Source organism: Tamandua tetradactyla, chromosome 4, assembly GCF_023851605.1.
Source record: "Tamandua tetradactyla isolate mTamTet1 chromosome 4, mTamTet1.pri, whole genome shotgun sequence".
NCBI lineage: Eukaryota > Metazoa > Chordata > Mammalia > Pilosa > Myrmecophagidae > Tamandua > Tamandua tetradactyla.
In genome coordinates this window covers 164,234,721-164,258,097 of record NC_135330.1, presented here as the reverse complement: position 1 = coordinate 164,258,097, position 23,377 = coordinate 164,234,721, and the positions used below count along the sequence as shown (strand labels likewise).

The window sequence follows — 23,377 nt, the reverse complement described above, 5'->3', positions numbered from 1 at the left end:
TGCTCACAGTAGGCACAGTAACATGTTTACATGAAAATTCTGAAGTCTGAATAGCCCAATGTTGTGGAGAGGGCTGTGCTACGAAGTGGGAAATGACTGAAACAACAAATACTGTCCTGAGACAAAAGCGTATGACCAGTAACTAAGTATAGGTCAAGAATTTCTGTGTGATATGGTTAAAAGAGGAAATTTTAGGTTTTATATGTGTTTCTAAAATAAATATTTTTAAAAATCCATGGAACTACACAATCTTCAGCTAAACCATGAGCAATAGTTAATACCATTGTTAATAGTTAACAATAGTTACAATTATAAAAATGTACTTTCAACAATTTAAAAAAATGTACCATACCAATGCAAAGTGTTAATAAGAGGATTGTATATGGAAATCTTATATTTTATGCCAAAAAAAGACTCTGCAGGTGGATGCGGTCATTTGTGTGGAGGGAAGGACATACAGATAGTCTTGCAGTGAAAAAGCTTGGACCAATTAAAACTCTATCCTATATTTTATTCAGAATTCTTAGTATCCTACCTAAAAATATTTTAGAATAAACCAAGTTTTGGGGAAGACTTCTGTAGGATAAGTGCTCATGTGAAGTGTCTGAAGAGTACATAATGGCTATCTACATAATGGCTTCAAATTGTTGCTTATCTCTAACCCAACACCATGACAGAAATGATCAGAAATAAAGGAAGAAATTACACAAGTCTTGTTTCTTTTAAATGGTTTCATACTAGGTCCCTTTCAAACCTTCCTCTCCCTGACAGCCAAGCTCTTACAACAATTATCCCTTCCACTAGTCTTCAACATCTCAGTAAACATTTCTCTATGGCTAATATTAATATACCATATCATTTAAAATACTATATTCCTAATGCTCAAGGGTCAGTACCCTTAAAAATAACAGCTGTTTATTGAGTGCTTACTAGGTGGTAGGAATTGTTCTAAATAGTTAAAATGTATTCTATCATTTAATCCTTACAACAACCTCATAGTATCTTTTACTCCTTTTTTTTACCTTTGGCACAGAAAAAATAAGTAACTTCCTCATGGTTACCTAGCTAGTAAGTGGTAGAGTTGGGGTTTACTCCCAGGAAGTCTGGATTCTGGGAGTCACACTTGATATGTTATGCTGCCTATTTCCCCCATATCTCCACAGGCATGTCTCTCTAGTTTAGGATAGAATGACAGAAAGATGGTTATACACTACTGCTGAATTGCCATCCTTGCTATAAATATCATGGAGTATGAAGTCGCTACAAGAGATTCCCAAATTAGTAAGATGGGGTCTCTGCTTCAGGATGCTTATGGTCTGGTTTAGAAAACAGAGCAATAATCAAGAGCTAACCACCCAGTGTGATTATGATAGAAGCACAAAGTGCAAAGGGAGCCCACCCAGGAAGGGCACCTTACCCAGAAGACAAGTCCCGAAGAATGGGCTAGGGTGTAATCCAGGATGTGAAAAGGAGAGGAACAGTGGGAGAAACATGGCAAATTGGCAGGAATAATGACTTCACATATTAGTCAGTAAAAACAAAATAACAGTTGCCAAACACGTGGTTCCCAAGGAGATTTTTAAAGTAATCCTTGCCTAATAAAAGCATCAGAGCAATGCTGGTGATCTCAGGTGGCCTGTGCCAACTCTGAACAAAGTAAAGTCACAGAAGAATACCTTCTTAATATTTAACAGTGAATTCTCTTTTGTTCTTAACACTTGGCACTTACACGGACTCTCCTATCCAGGAATCGATGTGTTCTTTACCAACATTAATTCATTCTACAAATAACCTCATTAATGCAATAAGCGTAAATGAATAAATATCCCAAATTTATTAAATTATATAATATGTAGCAAATAAAAAAGTTTAATATCTTGGCAAGGTCACCTGGTGAGATCAATATTTCCCTTCAAACTCAGAAAAATTTGTTTATTCTAGAAACTTACTTCTTGAATTGTCTTTTGTTAATTTAATATAACAGACAATAAGAATGAGAAAATGTATCTGAAAGTAAAGATTGTTTATGTCTAACTACTAAACAGTCTCAATGGGGAAACAGTTTTACCTAAGTAAGAATTAAACCCTAAAATAGAAACTAAATAATACCAGTAATAAAGAGTGCTAAAGATAAATAATACACAGTTCTAAAAACTCTGAAAATAGTAAAGCCTAAAGGATGGGAATACCCCAAAGATGTGAATATCTGAGCCAAAGCATTAATGATTAATATCATATACTAAAAGAGAATAAATCAAAGATCACGATGTTCTGTTTCCTCAATTAGGGCAGTTGGTTCCATGCTGTAGCTTTGAATGATATGAAAAGAAGTTTCTTTATATCAATCAAGTCTTGGAACAGTTTATTTAAGAAAACAAAGCAAAGCGTTCAGGAAGTTAATGGTTTGGACAGCATGGTGGGAATAATGTAATTGAATATCAGTGCTCTGGTATGGTGAATCATGCCAAGGGGTAACTGTTACCATTAGCTTTAGGAGTGTAAATTTTTTTTGGATTTGGCAGGTTTTGTTTTAACAGGAAAGAGGAAGTTGGTTTGAAACAGCCTAAAGGGAAGAGTTGAGAAATAACTTTCAAGGGGTTTTCATGAGCCCATATTGTAGTCATAAAGCACAAACATAACTTGAATGAAAGCAAGGAAGGAAAACAGAAGGAAAAAATGGGGGGAAATGGTAGAACACAAACAGAATCAGATTGAAATTCTTACAAATTATTTTAGCTTGGCAATAAAAATCTTCCCATACACATGTTGGGAAAGGAAGGGTTTTAGAATAAATAGCCACTGAATATAAAGTTCCACAGTCTTTACTCTAGCTCTACACTGGAAGCCACTTTGTTTCTTATCATCAGATATCTTAGGAATCTACAATCGAGATTCAATTAATATATAGAATCCTTAAACAAACAAACAAACAAAAAAAGCAAAACACATTATAAGGCCTGAACTGTTTTCCAGTGCATTTTTAGGGTTTGAGTATTGGGGAGCATGTATTTGCTCATCAGAAGTTTAAACTATAGTAGGTGGCAAGCTGCTGTCTCTCACTGCCCTTCCAAGTACTCAGAGACATCTGTGCCTGTGCCACAGGCATACCTTCTAGTGCTGGAGGGAGAGAAATTACTTGGTGGTAGCTAGTTTATGTGAGATCAATCTGTGATAATGATTTAAAGAGTAGAGTGAGTGTGCCTTCTATCTCCATCCTCTCAGTGCTTTTTTTGTCTGCTGAGAAAACAAGACTTTTCTACCTGAAAGGATTAGTTCTAAAAAGAAGACTTTCATTTAATAAATGCTTTTTAATAGGATCTACCATATGGCAGGCACTGTGCTAGGCAGAGAAAATCGATTGAAATGTGTTTTCTGACCTTAGGGAACTTATTCTCATTCAGGTCCATCAAGACATCAAAGAAACAGTTAGCACCTTCCTAAAGAGGTGCTTTCCACATCACATCTCAGCTAAGGTCAGCCCTGCCATTAGCTTTCAGTCTCCAAAATATTCCTCTCTAAATTCATATATGAATTCAGAGACAACGACCGTAAATCCTAGCAAATGCCAGAAAAGAAATACTATCCCCTAGAATATGCAAAAACAAAATATTGTTATCTCAGTATTTGGTGTCATTTATACCTTGTTCACATTAAATTATCACAAATAAATTAGGAGAAAATATATAAATTGGGATATATTTTTCTAACATAAGCAGAAGAGTAAAAGTTATACTGGGGTCCAAGGCAGTTGTTTTTGTTTCCTATTCAATACACTTTCTGAATAAAAATTATTTTAAAACCTATAAATTAAATCCCCTTGATGAAAAGTATATGCAGCATACTGTCACAAAAATTATGAAGTAATAAATATTATAAATCATACATTCCAGAGCAAGGATTCTCAAGTTAGACTGTATATATGTTTGTTTGTTTGTTTTTAACATGGGCAGGCACAAGGAATCGAACCCAGGTTTCTGGCTGGCAGGCAGGAACTCTGCCTGCTGAGTCACCCTGCCTACCCAGACTATATGTTCTTAATCTTCGTTCAGTCAACATACTAGCTTTGCTCCCTCGGACATATTACTTGATCTCTTTCCTCATCTTTAAAAAGGAGGTATCAAGAGAACAGACCTCTTAAGTCTATTGTAAGAATTAAATGAAATAATATTTGTAATGCTCTGAAGATAGTGGTTGACTCATGAGTTCAACATGTTATCTATTATTTCCATTCTATTTCATTGTATCTCATTATAAGTATAAAATATACCAAAGACAACAACTGGAAATTTATAGTTCTGAAGATTCCTAAATCTACCAGAAAGAACTATGCACACTTGACCAATTATTTTTATAATTACTTTTATAAATTCTATATCTTTGATCTGAAATCCAAAAGAGAATTATTAGCCAGATGGATAAAAATAAATGTATACTCATGGGACTTTCTATAGAGGTCTGTGGGTATATTCTCAGTAAGACAAGATATCTGATATAAAATGGTTTACCTGACGTTTTCCCAACTCAAAAAAAACAAGCTTAGGAAGACCCTAAAAACAGCAGCCCATAGTTTTAAAAGAAATAAACAAACTGATCTGTTCATGCCAAAGCATTCATCTGCAACTAAGACTGGTTACATGTGGGTATCTGTGCTCCTAAACCTTTTTTTTTTAAATCTTGCATCATGTAGAGTTCTTTATAAAGGTTTATTTGGTGAAATTTGTTTGCTCAGCAACAGAGCAAATTTAAAAAGCTAATTAAAAGAAAACTGGCCCAGAGAATGGCATCTAGAAAATACCGTTTTGGATGGTCAACAATCAAGTCAAGCTTTTAATTTTCTATTGTCAAACCCCATCATTCTTTCTAAACCATCTTATATCTTTCTTCCGCTTTCCCCTACTTAATTTCAATTTTATGATGTTCAGCAGATGAAGTTTATAGTTGTAAATCCAATGCCTTGAGCTATTTAGAGGCAAGACATTATGTAACAGAAGTGAAGTAGTTAAGTACATCTTTGGTGAATCATAAAATGCTTCATCTTGAATGATGTCACTAAATAATATTATTAAGTATGTCTCACTTTCACATGCCATATGGAAATTCATGTATCCTAATTTATATGCATTTCCTGTGAGCTAAAAACATACAGACTGAAAAAGTACCTACTTTTGCTCAACAAAGAGAGGATCAAAGAATTCCGTTGTGATTTTGTTTGCATACAGGGAACAGCCCGTCATTGAGCACAGCCCTAAAAAAAAGTATCAGAGGGAAAGTCTATTGTTAGTGTTAGTTCATTAACATCATGAAGTACCTTGTTTCTTGGAAGAAAGTTATTATTTACCTGACAGTATGAATACAATTCCAGCCAAACAAGCAATTTTAGCTTTGGCTTTATCTGAGCCTCCAACTTTGGTACACTTCATTCCAAACAGTGCAAATATGGAACCAAAAAAGCCCAGGCTGACAGCAGCAATCATAAGTCCTCTACATGCCTGGATATAACCTGCAATTAGAGTAGGTCATTTTCACATTAACATAAAACATGTGGCTGTCCAGCGATAAATCCTCACTTTACACTGTTAAATGATTGTTGTGTTTTCCAAAAAAATAACAATAATGGTTAAAATACGGGCCAAGGGAAAGAAAGAAGGGAAAGCACGTTAGTCTTATTAAGTGCCTATCTATGACACATACTTTTAACTACAGATTGTGTATAATTCTCAGGATAGATCTCTGTTATTATTCCCATATTTATTGATGAGGAAACTAAGTTAGCCATAGGTTACATGAAATGCCAGAGAGGAGTCAGTAAGTGGCAGAAATGGATTCCACCCCACAGCCTCGTTAGGCCTTTTTAAAAGAAGTTTTAATGGTTATGATAGAACAAAATTATAGATTTTATAACTGGGCAACAAGGGCTCCCAAAAGGTCAAACTTTCTAATATTAGTGAAAGCTTATAAATGAGGGTAATTAGAACATCATGTTGAACCATGAAGAATCTAAATCATGAAGTATTTTCATGGCAATTTTTTATTTTCAGGGCACATATAATAAATTTGGGTTTAAAACATTTGTTTAATAAGCCAATCCTCAAATGAGACAAGGAAATGCTCCTGGCAACAAGCAGTTTTAGTACATTTTCCCCCTTTGGTTAGGAAGTATTTGCCTGCAGGCAGGGCTTAATTTTGTTGTTTCTATAGCAAATTTTCCTGAAGTAGACCCTTCCCTGACAGCTATTCTCTTTGGGGATATGAATATTTAATTTGAAATACAATGAAGTTTTTGAGATTTATCTGTGTTAAGTGAAAATAGCAAGTTGCAGATGGAAACATAACTACAAGAAGTTTTAAAACATGCAAACTATGAGTAAAGGGATTCATATATGTATAGTGAAAAAGAAAGATGTGCATGGGGAGGAAAACACCAAACAGGACAGTGGTCACCTCTGGCTAAAAGTGGGGAATGGGACCGGGAAGAGGAAACAGAGGAAGTAGACATCAGGCATTTTTGTATTTGGTTATTTCTTAAGCTGGGTGGTGGGTATGTGGGTTTCAAAAAATAGTATTCTCTATACCTTTCTGTGTCTGAAATATTTCAGAATAAAAAATGAAAATGTAAAAAAAATTTGTTTAATAAAAGAACAAATAATTATTAAATCACCTGTTTACCTGTAAATGTATACTTTCAAAGTATTATACTATACCCCAAAAGTGTGTTCTGTTAGTTTGATCATTCCTCCTGCACCATTCACTTCTTACTCACATATTTTTATTTGTACACCCAGGGTGATGGTAAACTTCAGCCCAGCTTTTGTCCAAACACTAACAAATTTTAAATTAATAGGATAAAAACAAATAAACTTTTACCACATAAGGTCAATCTGAAATAATGATAGTAGCACATACTAGGTTTAAGTAAATATTTGCTAAGCAAATGAGTATACACGTATATCAGTGTATATTTGGAATTAAACTTTGAAATTTATTTGAGAAAACACTAAGTGTCACAATTCAACAAATCATTCATTATTAGAGTTATGGCAAACCCTACAGTAAAAGTTTCATTCTTTCCTAAAGAAACATGAATTGCAGGCCACCTACCAGCATTTATTCCAATTTATGATTATCATGGTCTTCAAGTTACTATTCATAGGATCAATTTTGAAGAGCAAGCTGGAGATGCTCCACTTAGTAGTAACAAACTTTCTGCCCACATAAATACAATTACAAAGACTATCTATTTTATAGTACGAGTTACTTTCAGACAGACAATAATTTTATTGATAGTGAAGCTATAAAAAACAGCAAAAAGAAACTATTTTTAGCAAAACAGGATGATGGAAGCTTATTTTGATAGCTGCAGGGCTATCTGAGTCTATGTTACCAAATATTGAACTAGCTCTATTTTAAATTTCTACTCTAACATTCCCCTACCAGAGCCCAGAAAGCAGGTAGAGGCACGGAGAGAGGAAAATTGTTAGTCCCTTGCAAGATTAAAGACAGTCTACCAGGATAACAGAAACTGGCTCATCATTTGCCATCCGAGTTGCTGGCACAAAGTGGTTTCATCATTTTTAAAGATTTATTTCAATCTATAGTTTTGAGGTGTTTATAGCTGACTCTGCAATCACTAAACAAATAAACAATATCTCTATATATACATACATACACACTACCCTAGAAGGCATTATCATGGCAGTAATCTCTTGGTACAAGCAGGAGAGGAGAAATGGAGAGTAAGGTTCTGTTTGGGTTTGCTACTTCTTCAGTACCAACCAGAACCTGATTTGGAGGCAAGGTACCTATCTCCAGTGTGAGAATCACAGCAATAACTTGGTTACTTTTTGGATGCAGAAAAAGGTACCTCCTAGGGTCAATCATTAGCCAGATTTTCTGAAGAGGGGAGCAAAGAGCAGGAGGTCAGGATACCTAGGGATAAACTCCCATGCCAGTTGTATATATAATAGAGTTGTTGGTAAGCTTGAGGTTTGTAAATTAGGGGCAACCAGCACTTACGAACACCCACAGACTCAGGCCTCAGGTGATTTAAACTTAGAGTTCTATTGTTTGAATGGCAGACTGCTAAACTCTTGCGTCTTAAGGGTTCCTAAGGGTAAAACTTATTTCAGGTAACACCATCAAGTGAAGTGGTGGTAAAAACCTAGTCAAGGAGGCCATTATTTTTGACAGGTCTAATTTACTGACACCATTAATAGCTAATAAACACATTAACGTGCTGGAGCATGAACATATCTACTTAGAAGTACTTTGAAGTCTAATTTATAGTTAATTCTCTGAGGAGAAATGGCAAACATTTCCACTAACAAAAATAGATGGCATATACTAAAAACATGGCTGACAATGATTCTCAGTTAAAGTTCAAGTGGAGCTTTGAAAGGAATACGGGTTAGCAATAAATAGAAATTACTAGCTTATTGAACCATGAAATTTTCAATTAGTAAAATAAAGTGACTTTAATTAATTCAGTTGAAGGAAAACTTTCAAGGTGTCCTTTAAAAAGTGTTTTCCAAATTATGTGTACCTTATTTTAAATTTCAAACTAGCAAAAATGAAAATATCCACTTGGTGGAGACAATTCACTAGTAGCACATGTGCTATTGGCTGGATTCAAGGGGAAAAGAAGAATGTGTGTTTCTTACACTGAAGCTTTATGCACTTTTTGCAAATCCTTTGAGAAAAGTGTGGTGTAGAAAGAAAGGCATGAACTTTGAATTTCAACTCTGGCTCTTCTATTTAGCGCAGTATTTCATTGATTATATTACCTAATCTCTCTGAGCCTTAGTGTTCTCAGCTTTAAATAGGAAGAGCAGCACCTACTTCACAGGCTAACAAGAACAAAGTGTCTGATGAAAGTGTATGATGAGTAGTAAGAAATTCATCTAGCAGAATTAGAGTTAGAGCCTTAGCTTTCCTAGTCTTCATTTTCCGTACAGGTAAAGCTGGGGTGACAGAGATACTTGCAGTGTGGAATCAGAGCTTTGAACTCCTCTGGGATATCTAGAATAACCATCCCATCCTCTGCATCCAACAGGCTGTTTGTTCTTCCACCTAAGACTAGACTGGCAAGACTAGGTGGCAAGCACCTTCACTCTCCCCTTTTGGAGTCTCTTTCCAAATTAGAACTTAGGCTTGGCTTGAGGGGAGGATTGCTCTCCTCAGGCCTGGGGCCACCATGGCACTTGGTATTGTCAGGAAATTCATGTGCAAGGTGCTTTCAGCAAGACTTGCCTCAGAACAGCACTCAACAGATGCCCTCATATATGTCAGACAGGAGAGAAGCAGACAAGCTTGTTCAGAGAAGGTACATTTGTAAGTGGGATCAGAAAAGTGACCTTGTGATTTAACCCTCAAAAATGTTATTCTGAGAGATACAGAAATATATCTTGGGGTAGGGAATGCACTTTTAAGCCACAGAAGACAGCCATCAAAGAAGAGACCAAAGAACATGAATATATTACACATTTTAAAGTTCTATATGATAATAAACACCATAAACAAATGTAAAAGACTAACAATGGTCTGAGATTTCATCGTATATAACAAATCAAGGATTGACATCCAGAATTTTAAAAATAAGTCATTCAGACCAATAAGAAACAACAGCACCATGGCCCATGGGCAGGCAACTCACAGAAGAGAAAATATACAGTAAGGGTCAAATCCACGGGTGACCCGGGCAATGCCAATTAAAGAGACAAGATAATATTGGTTACCTATCATATAGGGTGAAAAACTTATTGGTAAGAATGTAGAGCAACGGATACTCTCATCCACTATTGGTAAAATGTAATTTGGTAGTATTAATTGAATATTAAAATATATATCCTACTGCCTGGACAATTCTAATTCGTAGTATCTACTTTTGAGAAATTCCTATGTGCATAAAGAGGTGATTAGAAAGATTTTCAGTTCAATGCTGATAATAATGAAAGGTTGGACAGTGCCCAACGTCCAACAATAAGTAAATGGTTAAACAAGCCAGTTTGTCCGGATGAACCAATACAACGTAGCAGTTAAAAACAGTTAAGTTCTATCTGTACTGACTTAGAAAAACAGTATTAATTTTAAAGCATTGCAAAACAATAGATTGTGTGATGTACTTTATGTTCTTTTAAGTCATCTTCTACACCCATGAATGCACAAGGAGACCATTTTGTGAGTTGGGCTGCATATCAATGTCCCTCCTCCTCTCCTGCCCCACTCCCAACTATTTCTAGAATTTGATCATTAAGCACTATGCCCTTTTCTCTCCTCACTACCCCACCACTATCACAATAACCACTCTCACCTCAGAAGCCTAAGGTGAAAATTTCGTTCTTCTGTACCCAACAATCTTCCAGATATTTATTTCTCTTTTCCCTTGTCCCCCAACTGTGCTATAGAAGGAAGCATACCTGCCTGGCATACTATCTCAGGTAACAACTCAGTTACAACATAAAAATATTCTTAGGACACTTAACTATCAATTGCATATTCCTGAATGTAAACCACAGAAACAAGAGCCTGCCTGTTCACAGCATCTGCCTGGATGCATGCTCTCCAGAGCACAGGAAACTCAACAGTGGTTCTAGAGAATAAAATGTTCCAGCTGCTTATTTTATATAACAGGACAGAAATCATGTGTCGCCCTTCTAAAACCAGATGCGTATTCTCCTATACCGAAGTACCATCAAATACATTGAGCAACAGTTTGCTATTTGTGGCAAGTACCATCTTAAGATGAATCAAATCTCTGTCTTTTATTTACACAGCTATGTAAACAACAACATGAAGTGCAGCAATAAAATAAAAAGAAAAATCTCAAATCTAAAAATAATAGAAATGATTAAGTTTCTGCCGGGATCCATCTAGTTTGCTGTAAAAGCCTGGAAGAGGAGAGCCTAGAATTTGAGCATTCATTGCTACCACATTGGCAGCTACTGTTCTCATGAAACTAAACAGAACCAGTTTTCTATGTTAGTATCTGCCTGCTGCTACAATGCAAAACTAACTATAATGCCTAGATAATAACAACAATGTAGTTTAGTTCAACGTCTACAAAAGAACAACATGAGGAAGCCTTGGAGAGCAGACAAGGGAGGCTTGGGCATATTAAAACCTAAGTTCCTGGAAGCAGATTCTTGCTGACAGAGGGTACTCTGCAGAGAGGCTGCATCTGTGGGAGAGACAAGGCTATTTATTTTCCTAAAACTTGGAAAAAGTGTTAAATCCTAGCCAGGCAAGTTTGTAGAACCGCTTTTAAGTGAAACAACAACAACCAACTGCAATTTTTTTTCTTCCTTGCCTACTTTTATAAGAACCAACTAAACTGAAGAGAGTTAAAAGCAAATAGATTTGAGTTTCAAAGGCAGCACTTTAACTAAAGAACCGATATCTTTTGGGGGGGTGGGTGGAGAAAACAAACCCCTGCAGCGTGAACTGGTGGGTGTGTGGTCTTAACAGTCCCTGAGAGACGCGTCCCACAGCCATCTCCTCGACTCTCAGAACAGCAAAAAATCCAAAAACCCAACTCCCACCCACGACGTATCTGCGTGCCCCCTTCCCAGGGTTCCAGGCTTGGACAGGCGCCAAGCCGGGCAGCTGTCTTGGGGCAACAGGCTCAGGGAACCCTTTCCGCTGAGGCGAGAGCGGGGCTTCCCCACTTTCTGGCCCTCTGGCTGAGAGGGTTCCCAAGGCGCCAGATCATACAGGCGCAGGGGATGGGGGCTAGGGACGAAGGGATGCAGACCGTCCAGCGCCAGCATGGAAGGGAAGTCCTTGCAGTTGGAGACTCCCGTGGAGTCGGTAACGCACGTCTTCCACAAGTTGGCCCAATAGGTGGCGGTGGTGATGACCGTGCCATCGATGGTGGACACTTTCCAGTAGTCTGTGGGCAGCGTGGAGGACACGAGCACCCAGCCGGAGATGGAGACCATGAAGGCGATGATCTCCGAGGCGGTGCTCGCCATGCCGCTGGTTGCAGCCGCACTCGCTCACCCACTGGGCTCCGCGACCCCCCGCGCGCCCGCCCCGCGCGCCGGGCCAGGTGGCTCCACCTCCTAGCCCGCCGCTGCCTCCTCCCTACGCCAGCCGGCCGCCCCCTTCGCAGGGGACACCCGGCGCTAGAGGGCGCGCGCTGGCCCGCGGAGGGTGGGCAACGGACTACGGACCCGGCAGCGGGACGGGAGGACGAGCCCTCGGGGGCTCTGCAGACCCTGCTCGTGGGGCGCTCTAAAGGACATCGCGCCGGGACTTGCGAATCGGGCCTCGGGCGAAGAGGGCAGGTGCGCGCTCCCTTTGTCCCCTACCCCCACATCTTCCCTCTGAGCGATCACAGAGGATGGCTCTCCTGCCATCTCTACGCAGGGACCGAATGGTAGCCGAATGTGGCCAACCTGCTGCGCCCCGACTCCAGTTCCCAGGCTCAGCCCTAGGAGTAGGCTTCCAGAGTACCTTGTATAAGCAGCGCAGAAGAAGCCATTTGTGTATCCTGAAAGGACACGGTCTGTAATGGAGCCCTCGATTTCCTGAACTCGAAAGGTTTTCGTGCCACACTTGTTTTGGTGCCCCTGTCTGGTTTGTCAAGGAGGAATTATTGTGCAGGTTCTAGGTTAGAAATTGGCCTTGACTGAAGTTCTTTTTGGCGTGGTGATATGTGGAAGGTAATTAATTGTAAAAGTGGTGCTTGGGACAGGCCTAAATTCAAGATCACAACATGTGGAGAGCACAGACTCCATTTGAGCCGTCATTACAGTCTAGAACTTTAATATTCGAACCGTACTGCTGGTCTTCTTATACAAATGTACTATATATAGAGCATACCTTTAAGACATTTTTCATGTAGGTTCTGTCTGGCTCCCATTTCTATTACTATGTTTTACTCTGTTCTTTGAAATGGTGGTTCTGTCACCTGGAAATTTTGCTCTGTACCTTATTTTACCTTGTTAATCACCTCTACCTTTCACCCCAATTAGAAGAATAAACTCCTTCCTTCATTCTTTCATTGCTTTCTCAAGGTAAACATAAAGATCGGGATGTACTTCCAAACCCTGAGGTCACAATTCTGGGCATAAATGAGAGCACAAAGCCACTGACATTTATATGGGGTTTTTAATGTCTATTTAAAGTTCTTGCAGTTTTTTTTATGAGGTTTCAGGATTCACTTCTTGCCAAAAGTAACCAAAGATCTAAAACCTATAAATTAGTCTTCTAAAGTAAAGGTAGTTGCTAACCCACTCTTTCACAAAGTGCAGGGACACTTTGGTTCATTTTAAGGAATATCTTAATTCCCCTTTGTTGCTTTTTTACCAGAAGGGTGCAGAATGAAATTAGAGATGACTGTGTTGGAGAGAGGAGGTGGGCTCTAGAATCATTAAAACTCAGATTTAGAAGGACCATCAGATATCCTTGGGGCAAGCTCCATACCCAAGCAATTATCCTATTTCTGGAGACTGTTCAGCCCATGCTCTACCCTTCAGGGTGGGGCTCAGTGCATGGCAAAGGCATTTTGTTCTTTTTTTTGCACAGCTCTTTGAGAAAGTTCTTTATACAAGCTCAAGTCTGTCTCCCTTTAACTTCCATGCAAATATCTGAAATTCTGCACTGTGAGATAACACAGTTTAAGTCTTACTCTCTTGGGTGTGTAGCAACCCTTAGGAGGTGTGTTTATGTGTGCCTGCCCATCTCATGGTTTGGGTGAATGGCAATGATGATGTGTCACTGCTGTTCTGCTCTTAGTTCCAACTTGTTCTGGTGGGTTTAGTTGGGTTCACTGGTGGGTCAAACTTAAAAACAAAATTTGGGAATTACTTCCTTTTCATCTTCCCTACTATTCAGTCAGTCACCTGTATTGACTACAAAGTGTCCTCTATTCTTTAATCTGTCTTTTTAAAGTGTTTTACCATCTGGTTTCTTGCCCTCCAGCATATTTCCACTATTATTTCTATGCCATATTCTTTTCTGAACTGCTTGTTTCTTATCCAGTTTACTATTCTGGCAACACAAAAAGACATTCATCTTAACATTCCTTATGGAGCGTCCTAAAATTAAAAATTGCATTGATTTAATTTTTGTACTTTAATTCCTGGCCTTATTTGTCTGTTCACTTGTGTCTTACTCATGTTTGGTGTTTATTAATTCTCTGTTTTCATGAGATAAAACCCTGACTTGATTTTTATACAAAAATGCATAGTATTGTGATCTTTAAAACTCAACAGTTCCTGATTTATTAACCAGTTAATTGTAAATTCCACTGTTTGTAACTAAAGACACTTAAAAAGAAAAAGCAACTATGGAAACTGATTTTGTGTTTCAGATCAGCTCCAGAAAGTTTATGATGTAGCTGTACCTTTTCTACTTAAAAAACTCATAAACCCAGATTACTGTTGCAATAATAGCTTCTAGAAAAAACGAAGTTTGAGTTCGAACTTGGAACTGCAAAAAACGATTCTCTCTCTTTCCCTCTCTCTGTGTACTGCATCACCAAACATTTAAAATAGAGTCTCTGGGGGTAGGCCTTGTAGTGGTATTTCTAAAGCTTCTTGTGTACAGCCAGTTTGGGAACCGCAAGAATCAGTTGAAGGTTCATGTAGAAGTGTATGACAGATGGAGTGTATCGTATAAAGAAAAAATTTTAACCTCTTCATTAAAAACTTCCAAAAAAGAGAAATACTCTTTGTAGAGATTGCAACACACAATTTCAATTTAAAAGGGTTTGAACCTACCACAAACAATCCATAAATTAAACTCTAAATGGCAGTACTATTAGTTCCTTTGCCAGCTAAAACAGACTAGGGTCGTCATGCCTGTGAACTTGATTAATTTTCTTTTATTTTTATTCTTTGTCCCTTTTCTGTGAGGTTGGAAAACCTCTTTGCTTTTTCTTCTGTGGAATGTATTGCATATTTACCGTAGAAAGTTATGTTTTAGAGCCCACAAATGCCTGTTCAAAGAATGAAAATGTTAATTTTCATTAACACCTAAAGAATTTTATGTAATAAATGCAGCATTTATTTTAGAATGTCTTTTATCTTAAGCTTTTCAAACCTATTTAGTCAGAAGAATCTTTAAGGTATTAGAGTACCACATAACTATCATGAGAATGTCCAAAACCAAGTAGATTTTTAAAAGAAGTAGTGCATAAAGGGCCTGTTTCACTTTAAGATTATAGAGTCCAAAATAACCTTTACAATTAAACTGCAAACATACTTACAACAAGCGCTTTTCAACTGATAAATGCTTCCTTATTTTTTTTTAGTATTGAATTCACTGGAATTTTTATATAACATTCATAACAAACTTTTCTTATTTTTAAATATAAAAATGAACACAGCAAGGGATGGGCCACGGTGGATCAGCAGGCAAAGTTCTTGTCTGCCATGCCGGAGACCTGGGTTCAATTCCTGGTACCTGCCCATGTTAAAAAATAAAATGAATACCGCAAGAAAGTTGCTTCCTCCAAATAGTCAGGATAACATCTTAATTTACAACAATTTGGTCTTTGCCAAAAAACTAGATTTTTTCCAAAATGAAAACTACTAATTCATCTATAAATTAATAAAATTGATCTTAAGACATTTAATATCCTGAAATATATCCTGACCCTTTCCCCTTTGGGATCCTATGCCACTGAGATTAGCATTGGAAGTTATATTACTGTCATAATGATGGTTATTAAGGAAAAATAGAGGGTCCCCTCCACCCGGAATTAGTTCAAGAGGAGGGTAAACTTGTTTAGCTGACTGAACAGGAGATTTGCAGAACTTCTTTACTTGAGATTCAAGTCACCTGCCAAACAACACAGGTGTGCCTTTCAGCAGCTGAAGGATTTTCTAAGCATCAAATTTGGTTTCAGTATACATTAGCTCCTTCCTAGATTCTGGTGACATGGTGTGTGGAAATTCAGGTGGGAAGAAACTGACCTTCTGTTAAATACGGTACGCACACACACACACACACACACACACACACTCACACAGAAACCTGCCCAAGAGTCAAATATTGTTACACCATGTTAAGGAAGAAATTAATGCCGATACTAAGATATTAAAATAGCATATCTGTATTCATTTTCCTTCTATTTTCCTTAACATTCTTTGTTTGTCTTAATGCTGAACCCTAATTCTATGATACTTATTATCTACTTAGCATGAAAGCTAGAGTGAGAGAAGTGCTTATGAAATGAATACATGCTTATCATTGCATCACTTTCTCATATATGTATATAGTAAGTGAAATATATTATAATTATATATATTTAAATATGATTATAAGTGAAAAACAGTTGCCTGATATTGGTAACCTCGAATACTGTACTGATTTAGAATACTCCAATGGGCCTATTACAAGTTGGTGCCATATACACTGCAGGTTTTTTTTTTCCATGCATTCATTTGAAAGATACTCATTCCCAATTTGAGGTGTCTTTGGATCATCTGGATTCCTCTTGAGACCCAGGAGGGATAATATTTGGGCCAAAGCAGCTTGCAGCTGTTTTGGTGAATACTCTTCCAAACTGAAATGACTCACCCTGAGATGCCAGCATCTTCTTGGATTTGCAGATGTGTTGGGTACATTTTGTTGACCAATGACAGTTGGTGATTATTAATTTAACTTAGCAGCCCAGGATGGGCAGCAAATAAATCTATGTTTTTGGCAGGCCAATTAATTTCTCTCAATTGCAGATTCCTCATTTGTAAAACAATGTCCTCCAAGACCACTTTCAACTCTAAAAGTCTCTGAGTCTATGATTCGTAATGAGCACAATCAATCACAGATAAAATCAACAAGGAGAAAAGAGAGGCAAGAGTTTGCTGGCATCTTCACTGGTTTATTTTCCACTCAGTTCAAGTTACTACTCTCCTTTCTTTGCTGTATTTAAAGGATATGGATGAGGGGTGCACGGGAAGTTCAGTGGTTAGAATGCCTGCCTCCCTCCATCCAAGAGGGAGACCCTGGTTCAGTTCCCAGACCATGCACCCCCCCCAAAAAAAATAATAAAAATAAATAAATAATAATAAAGGATATGGGTATCTCTGTTGGGGATTGGTGGTGGTGCATGGAGATAATTTCAAAATCACTATGTATAGTTTTATTTTAAATTTTAGTTTTGCTTATTAGAACCAAGTAATAAAGCACCGTAGTTCAACTCCATTATGACAGTGGGTGATGTAATGGGCAGAGGATAGACAATGAAATCTGCAAGATGATATTAAATTCCAACTCATTTTGGCCTTGGGCAAATTGCATCGTCTCCATGAACCTCAGCTCTTCAACTATCAAAAGAGAATGAATAAATAACTTCTTTCAGAGTTACTGTGAAATTAGAGACAATTTATGTAAAGGACCTGGAACCTGGTAGATGTTCAGTAAATAATGGATATTATTCAGTTCACTCATGCTTTTCTTTCCTTGCTCCTCTCTCAAATTAGTAAATTGCAGTTTCCACAAAAGTGATATTAATCAGAATTAGACTGACACAGTAAGTGAATAAGAATGAGCTGTACTGCAAATCTTAAGGTAAAAAACAGAAAAGATACAGCAGAGCACCAGTAAAAATGAGGTTGGTAACAAGAGCAGAGGGAGAGAAACCAGAAAGTACCAACAAAGAGATTCATCCAGAGGAAAGCAAAGAAGGGTCAGGGAGCGGGGAGGATGTCCAAAGGCAAGTATGGCAAAAATGAGAAATAAAATTAGATAGCAGTTACATTTAAAAAGTAAATTTACAAAGGAGAAAGGGACTACATGGCTAGAGAAAGTAAGGTTAAGAAATGCAAGGAAAAAGGAAAGGAGCAAGTAATAAAGAAAAAAATAGGGATAAAAGAAGAGGTGGGAAGCAAGGGGGGAACAGGAAAGAAGAAGTAAGTAGCAATGAAAGGAGAAGATGAGTGGAAGAAAATTGGATAAGAAGAGAATTGTTTTCACAGCCCTGACATTTTTGTAGTGCTCTGTGCCAGTTGTGGGGAACACACTATATTGCTTGTAATCAAATGGAAATTTTTCTCCTGTCCCTGTCCCTCAGAGTAAAGCTAATGAGAAGTTTATTATTAAATTATTTGGGAACCCTGAGTTTACCATTTGGCTCATTTCATGGGAAAATTATTGTTAGTTTAAAATTAATATCTGGGCGGGCCACGGTGGCTCAGCAGGCAAGAATGTTTGTCTGCCATGCCAGAGGACCCAGATTCAATTCCCAGTGCCTGCCCATGTAAAAAATAATAATAATAAAATATAATATAAAATTAATATCTTTATGGATAAAAATACATGTTGTTACAACAACATACCCATAAGATAGTAATTTTGAGGTTGCAAAAATTGTAGGCTTCCTCCAAATTTAATTTGATAAACACTTAAACATAGTCCCTATTTATTAGTTTCCAGATGACCATTCTAAGCAGTTCACTCATTTAATCAACTATGTCAAGTAGGTACTGTGTTCGTTCTCATTATACAGATGAGGAACCTGAATTACCAGAGATGATATAACTTGTTCTACGTCACCTAAGCAGAAGGTAGGATAAATAGGGTTTCAATTTAGCCACTTTGGCTCTAGACTCTAACCTCTTTTGTAGTAAGTTGTTGCCTACCAAGACAACGCTTTGTAGTTCATATACAGTATTCAGCCAGTATCTATTCCATATATGAACATAAAAATAAAACAATTCTAGAGAATTTGCATTTATTTTTATTTTTCAGAAAAATTGCTTTTATAATTAAAAGTGTTTGAATAGGGTGCCTAGTTTTCTTAATTTCATTGTATAACTAGATCTCTCAATAGTTGAATTCATGTTCACTAGTATGCAGTTAAACAGTGGCCTAAGCAGTAATGATTCATTATAACATTATCTGTCTCTGGAACATTTTTCTCAAAATGTGTGTGTGTGTGTATGCATATAGATGTATTGAAATATATATGTATATAAGTGTATGTGCTTGTATAATGTGTGTGTATAAATATATATATAAAACAATCCATGGACGTACTCTCTAAAATCTATTTTCTTTATGCCCTGAGTGCTATCAGATGCTGTAAACCAGCTAGAATCAGCACAGTTGACTTTACTGTGAATGCTTAGCCAACAATATGCTTCTGCTTTGCTATCGTTAATTAGAGGCATTCTGCAGTGTGAGTGACATTTATTTTGTTTTCCAACAAGCTTCTAACCCAGGTTAGCTGAAAAACAGTGTGCTACAATAAACCGAAGGAAAAGTTTCCTTGCCCACAAGTTTTTGCCTTCAATTTCTTCTGTGTATCCTTGAAGGCAACCCCAGCTGCGATGAAACTTACCAGAGGTGTCTTTGAGGAAATGGTTGAAAAAACAGAAGCCATTAAAGACTGTTGAACATCACTGAAACCTGGGAGGATGGACTAAACATTATGGGAATGGTGGTTGAAGAAATTATGCCCAGGTGGTTGTTTTGACTTCTGGGGATTTGAAAAGATGAGTGAAGCCAGTGTAAGACATTAAGATGTGTTTCCATGAGGACTATGCTCAGACCACTCCATCCAGTTCATTTGGCTTTTGCTCTCATTTTCAGAACAGTGTCATTCATTTATTAAACCAATTGAAATATAATTATTGAGTGCCTATGATGCTCCAGCCAACATTGTAGACATTGTGGATATGGACAACAAAACAGAATGTCTGCCCTGAAAAAACTTGCATTTTACTGGAGGAGGCAACATACAAGATAAAAAAAGAGATTTAGTATGTTACACAATGATACATGGATAGGTGAAAAAAAATTAAGCTTGGGAGGGAAGGGGGCCATTTATATAAATTTTAGTTAGGCTTTACCATGGTAACCCTCCTTGAGAAGGTGCCTTTGGGGAAAAGACCTGAAGGGGTTAAGGAAGTCAACCATGTGGATATCTCTAGACAGAGCATTCCCAGACATGAACGCAACATTATAACACAAATAGTGTTATAATGAATCAAACAAGCACACACCCTGTCTGAGCAACACTGGAGAGGCCTACATGGCTGGAATAGAGTGAATGATGGGGAAAGTAGTGGGAGATGAGGACAGAGCTGAATGGTGTGTGTGTGGATCCACGTGTGTCTGTGTATGTCTACATGCCTATCCATGTATCCGTGTGTGAGTCTGAGCTAATACCTGTAAGGGTGTGTGTGTGAGTCTGCCCGTCTGTATGTGTGTCTGCATTCCTCTGTGTGTGTAGGTCTGTGCAGCTCCTGAAGGGCCCTGTAAATCATATCTACAATGTCAGCTTTTACTCTGAGTAAGAAAAGAAGACATTGGAGGGTTTTGAGAAGAGGAGTGATACTCAACTTCTGTTTTAGTGAGGTCACTCTGAGAATAGCCTAAAGGAAAGCAAATATAGAAGCAGGGACACCAGTTGGGAAGCTATGACTGCAATCCAGCTGAGCAATGATACATTCATGAGACCAATGGCTATGCAATGGTAAGAAATGGTCAAATATTGAAGCCTCTATAGTTTGAAGGTAAAGTGGTCAAAGATTTGCTGATAAACTGGATGTGATACATGGGTGAAAGAGAGGAGTCACAGAAGACACCGAACTGTTTGACCTCACTGACTGAAGAAATGCGGTTGTCATTTACTGACAGGAATTCAGTATTGGAGATAGTGAGTCTTTGGAGTGTCTAGAGGACTTCAAGAGGAGAGGCCAAGTAGGATGTTGAACTTATAAGTTGGAGTTCAGTGCAGAAGTTCAGGCTAAAAAATGAACATTTGGAGTCATCTGCAGTAGGTGGCATTTAAGCCATGAGATGAGATACCCTAGAGATGAATGTAGAAAGAATAGAGAAAGTTGAGGGTCTTAGCCCTGATGCCCTCCAACATTTAATAGCCAAGGAGATGAGGAGAAAGCAACAATTAAATCTGAGAAGGAACAATCACCTATGTAGGAGAAAAGAAATCTATGTAGGAGAAAAAACAAAGGAGAGAGTCCTGGAAGCCACGTGAAGAAACTCCACATGAAGGAGTGATTAGTGGTGTCAAACTCTGATGATAAGATAAGGAGAGTGAAGAAGAAAGACCATAGAAATTAGTAACATGGAGGTCCATAGTGACCTGACAGGATCTGCTTTGGAGGAAAGAATGGGGACAAGGGGAAATCAGATGGGAACAGGTCTAGTGGAGAATGAAAGTTGATAAATTGAGTCAGTGAGAGTAACCAGCTCTTTAAAGGGAGGGAGAGGAATGATGTCGAGGCTGGAAGAGGAAGTGAAGCTTTCTTTCCTCCCTCCCTCTTTCCCTTCTGTGTCAGTTGAATCTTTTATGGACCCCAGAAAAACCATGTCCTTTAATCCTTATTCAGTTTTGCTGGGTGGGAGTTTTTGATTGTTCCCATGGAGATGTGATCCACCCAATTGCGGGTGATAACTTTTGATTAGATGGTTTCCATAGCAATGTGCCTCCACCCATTCAAGGTGAGGTTGTGGAGCCCTTCAAGAGGGAACCATTTTGGAAAAAGCTTTAGAGCCCACACAGTCAGAGAACCTTGGAAATGAAGAAGGAAAGCACCCCCAGGGGAGCTTTATGAAACAAGAAGCCTGGAGAGAAAGCTAGCATACATCGCCATGTTTGCCATGTGCCTTTCCAGTGGAGAGAGAAAACTGGAAAAGTCATAGCCTTCTTGAACAAAGATGTTTTTCCCTGGATGCCTTAGATTGGACATTTCTATAGCCTTGCTTTAATTTGGACATTTTTGTGGGCTTAGAACATGAAAACTTGCAACGTAATAAATTCCCCTTTTTAAAAGCCATTCCATTTCTGGTATATTGCATTCTGGCAACTTGCAAACTAGAACACCTTTCTTCCTTCCCTCCTTCTCCCTTTCTTTCCTCCTCTCTTCCGTCCTCTTCCTCTGCTTTGCTTTTCTTTAAGTTGGGAGAAATGAATTTAGGGCTGTGTTTTGTCATGGATGAGTCATGTTCCCTGCCAAAGACATATTCAAGTCCTAGCACCTGTTCCTGTAGACATGAACCCATTTGTAAATAAGATCTCTGAAGATCCAATTACAGTGAGACCAAACTGAATCAGGGTAGGCCTTAATCCAATATGACTGGAGTTCTTACAAGCAGAGGAAGTTTAGACACTGTAGTAGATGTCAGTAGGAGAGGGAAAGAGATAGATGGCCATGTGATGGAGGTAAAAATTGAGTTATGGACTGCCAGGAAACCATCATCAAAAACACTACAGAGTTCAGAAAAAGCATGACCCTTCTGAGGTTTTGGTTTTGGATTTATAAATCTCCAAAACTGTGAGATAATAAATTCCTGTTTTTTAAGCCATCTAGTCTGTGGTATTTGTTATAACAGTCCTGGAAAACTAAGACAGGCCTCCTACTGTCCTGTAAATTGCTTTTGTGTGAATTAAAGAAAAGCCCCTTCTTTGTGGATGCAGCTCTGCACCAAGGCACACAGCCTGGAGGGTGAAACATGGACTGGATTTCAAGTGCTTAGATGACACTTGTACTATTACATCTCACCTTCTTCCTAGCAGTATTGTTGTAGGACACAGAATCCCTTATAGCTGAATCCTGTAAGAAAATGTTTCAGGTACAGTTTTTCCATCTAAAGTTATGTCTATTTGACTTTGGACTAAAATGTCTTAGTTTTATGTCATTTAAAGCAATATAACATACATGTTTTATAGCTCTAGAGTATTAGAATTAGAAAGTACTTTTAAAAATTATTTATTTCAACATTTTACATTGGAGTAAATGTAGTCCAAAAGTGACTTCTTAATTACATTAACTTATAAAGTATATATTAGAGTATATCAATTGGAAAAACATTGTCTATATGCTATTCTTCAAAAATACATGAATTTGAAAAATTACTGTAGTGCTAAAAACAATCTGAATTATAAGCAATAGTTTTTATTCAAAAACAAATTTTTTTGTTTTGAGTATTTATAGTTGAAAACTATCATATCTCATACATTCTTTCCGCAAAGATACATTTGTGCCAATGAAATATTTACAAGTATATTACTAGGAGACTTTTTGGTTCAGATTAATGCAAAGTTGTCTCTTACAAATGTCTCTGGAATAATAACATGAAAAGAAAGTATTAACAATAAAATTGTATAATGATAATAAAGTAGACAAATAATGGACATACCTTTTTTGTGTGTTGTGGGTCAAAGCAATAGTTGTTCCTGTGTTTACTTCAGGGTTTGTGAAGAATTAATAAAAAGATCTAAAGAACAAAGTTGATGTCATGTTTTGCCTGTGATTATTATAACTGCCACACCTCTAGAATTTTTGGCATAAATCTTTCTGACAAACAAATATGCCCCTAAGTCAACAACTTCCCCACCATACAGTTTGCTCTTGTATATAATTCCAGAGTTCAGGAGTTTTGTTCCCCAATAAAAACACCATATGAA

General features: G+C 37.7%; 1 protein-coding gene and 1 long non-coding RNA gene across 3 annotated transcripts in view; one reads left to right on the top strand and one right to left on the bottom strand.

Annotated features, from left to right (window-relative positions):
- Positions 1 to 23,377, bottom strand: part of CLDN10 (claudin 10) — a 144,591-nt gene that overhangs the window by 10,427 nt on the left and 110,787 nt on the right. Inside the window, exons 1-3 of one of the 2 annotated variants that reach the window (XM_077158539.1) lie at positions 11,747 to 11,984; positions 5,339 to 5,500; positions 5,164 to 5,245 (exon numbers count right to left, since the gene is read on the bottom strand). In XM_077158539.1, the coding sequence (XP_077014654.1) occupies positions 5,164 to 5,245; positions 5,339 to 5,500; positions 11,747 to 11,966 (464 nt within the window). In that variant the 5' untranslated portion in view covers positions 11,967 to 11,984. Of the gene's footprint in view, positions 1 to 5,163; positions 5,246 to 5,338; positions 5,501 to 11,746; positions 11,985 to 23,377 lie in introns of those variants that run through there. The other variant, XM_077158538.1, reaches the window with a different exon arrangement.
- The window catches only part of LOC143681476 (uncharacterized), a 103,123-nt gene continuing 91,904 nt past the window's right edge, over positions 12,159 to 23,377 (top strand). Inside the window, exon 1 of the long non-coding RNA XR_013174671.1 lies at positions 12,159 to 12,281. This is a non-coding gene — a long non-coding RNA (uncharacterized LOC143681476). The remainder of the gene's footprint in view (positions 12,282 to 23,377) is intronic.